This window comes from Neophocaena asiaeorientalis, unplaced genomic scaffold (genome assembly GCF_003031525.2).
Source record: "Neophocaena asiaeorientalis asiaeorientalis breed wild unplaced genomic scaffold, Neophocaena_asiaeorientalis_V1.1 scaffold2395, whole genome shotgun sequence".
Classification (NCBI taxonomy): Eukaryota; Metazoa; Chordata; class Mammalia; order Artiodactyla; family Phocoenidae; genus Neophocaena; species Neophocaena asiaeorientalis.
The window spans coordinates 1-781 of record NW_020175997.1 but is presented as its reverse complement, the minus strand read 5'-3'; the positions used below and the strand labels follow the sequence as shown (position 1 = coordinate 781).

Below are 781 nucleotides of genomic sequence, written 5' to 3'. Positions count from 1 at the left end.
GCTTGACTTCCTTCAACTCAAGACCAAAGATCAGCTGAACGCACTCAGCAGCTCTCCTGAGGATCTCAGGGAACCTCCCCTTGTACCTTTTGTTCACAAGCTTCAGCAAGTCTGCCTTTATAATGGGCTCTTCCATTGTATACTTCTCCAGCAGGAATTCTATCAACATTCCCACCGTCTTCATTAGAGGATCTCTCTGAGAGCTCTCACCGAAGGCTGAGGCCCGGCAGGAACTTTTCCTCGCCTGTACCTGGCCCTTGGCACGCACATCAGATCCTGGGCCTGAAAGTCCTGCAGCACGAGAGCTCGTGGCTGGGGCTCCCTGAGGCTCCTGGCGAGTGCCAGCAGCAGGGGAGCTCGGGGGAATACCCCGAGAAAGAGAAGAGGGGGATGAGGGCGACTCTTCTCTCTGTGCTGCAGTGACCTGAGCACCGCTGTGATTCTGGGTCTCCCTCCGGGCCTGGCGGCGCTTCTCACGGGCACGGAGCTTACTCTTCTGCCCCCGAGGCATGACTATGGGCAGGGACAGCAAGCGGGGGAGTGGGCAGGAGAGCAGGTGATGCTGGAACCTGGAGGAGGGAAGGTGAGAGGGTGTGAGCACCTTCAGCAGGGAGGTCCCACCCTGACTTGAAGAACGCCGCTCTGCACGTTTCCTTGAGGGCACTGCTCTAGGAACCACTAGGCTCTTGTTCTTGGTCAGCCTGTCCGTTGAGAACCCAGCGTATGAAGCGAGAGTGAGCGAGCCTCAGGCTACAGCCTGCCAGCCCTGCCTGTGGCTGAC

General features: G+C 58.5%; 1 protein-coding gene across 1 annotated transcript; it reads right to left on the bottom strand.

The window, feature by feature from the left end:
- Nucleotides 1-7: 7 nt before the first annotated feature.
- LOC112391583 (melanoma-associated antigen B1-like) lies at nt 8-511 on the bottom strand (the record flags this gene model as incomplete). The annotated part of the gene is made up of 1 exon (XM_024732950.1): nt 8-511. A coding segment is annotated over exon 1 (504 nt), but the record flags the coding sequence as incomplete, so codon positions are not given.
- Between the last annotated feature and the right edge of the window lie 270 nt (nt 512-781).